Source organism: Aureobasidium melanogenum (assembly GCF_000721775.1).
Source record: "Aureobasidium melanogenum CBS 110374 unplaced genomic scaffold scaffold_129, whole genome shotgun sequence".
Classification (NCBI taxonomy): Eukaryota; Fungi; Ascomycota; class Dothideomycetes; order Dothideales; family Saccotheciaceae; genus Aureobasidium; species Aureobasidium melanogenum.
This window is the reverse complement of record NW_024470181.1, coordinates 1-1311: the sequence shown is the minus strand read 5'-3', so window position 1 is coordinate 1311 and position 1311 is coordinate 1. Positions and strand designations below refer to the sequence as shown.

Sequence of the window (1311 nt, the reverse complement as noted above, 5' to 3'; positions counted from 1 at the left end):
GTCTCAGGTGTGTTAATTGACAGTATCCATTGCAAACCCAGACTCACCAGGTGAGGCTCCGTTGCTGCAAGCTTCCAGAGGACGAGATATGGAGCCTTTACTCCAAGGGGTGGAATGTTCGCCCGCTTGACGGGCTTAGGCATGGTCCGATCTTCCAGAATAGCCGTTGCGACTGCGACAGGTCTCTTTACATCAGTAGTGACTGTTCTGGTATGGCTGGAAAGACATCGAGCAGTTTGGAATTATCTGATGCGAGAACAACCCAACCTTGAGCCAGCTAAACCAGATCAAGAATTATGAGCTTCGGGACTCTCGCAGACACACCACTGCTCAATTACTCGATCATAGTTTGGGTCTACTAAACAATCACTCCAGCCAGCTTGAGCGCATCTGAAATTGTGGAAGCGATGATATCGGATATCTGGTAGAGAGGCTGCGGCCGTAGGGCATGATACATGTGAGACTCCAGAGGTGTACGCTAAACGATTCGAGCGGTGCAGAGAAGTTCTGCGGAGCCTGATGCCCGTCGACGACTTTGGTCGAGAGACATGGTTTTCATGCGAACGAGAGGGCAAGGAGCATCTTGACAGGAGGGGAGAAGCTCTTGTAGAGAGTAATGATACACAACACTCTGTCGCTTTTGCCCAAATAGCAACGTAAATTTGCTTCAGATATCGTGGCTTCGCGCCATCGATAGTTTGGTAAAGCAGCGAAGCCCTGCCCAGGTAAAGCAGACTTTGCGAAGCTCGACGGGCCGTAGTGTAGACACGCTGGTTGGCTACACCGCACCAAAGTCCGCTGGCCAGGAAGTTTTCCAGGCGTCGAGGGGCAGATCTTGCTTCTCGGTACGTCGTCGTCAGACCATGAAATCCCTTCGTGATCGAGCTCGTGAAATACAAACAGACGACACCTCGTGGCTAGATTTGAAACAAGACCGGGAGAGAAAAGTCCGTGCGTGTTCTGCCGGAAGCATGTCTTGGCAGTCGTCTCGAAGCAGGATTCGGGTTCGCATGCGTCATACAGTGCACGGACAGAAGTTTCGCAAACCACTCAACGCGCTCCACGTCGTCAAATCTCACCCTTCTTTTCTGCATTAACATAACAACATGGCGCCAACCATTGAACGTTCGCAACCAAGCGGATCTCGCGCACGAGGCCCTAATCTTACCCCATACGAGCGTGGTCGGATTGTACAAGCGTACGAGGACGGCCGTACGCTTGAGTCGATCGCCGATCAGTTTCACCGCGCTCCGTCTACCATCTCTCGTACAGTCCGCGGCGCCTCAACCCACAACGAAGGCACTGAATTAC

General features: G+C 52.3%; 1 protein-coding gene across 1 annotated transcript; it reads left to right on the top strand.

Moving 5' to 3' along the window:
- Nucleotides 1-54: 54 nt before the first annotated feature.
- Nucleotides 55-219, top strand: M437DRAFT_29071 (uncharacterized protein; the record flags this gene model as incomplete). The annotated part of the gene is made up of 1 exon (XM_041019154.1): nt 55-219. A coding segment is annotated over one exon (165 nt), but the record flags the coding sequence as incomplete, so codon positions are not given.
- Between the last annotated feature and the right edge of the window lie 1092 nt (nt 220-1311).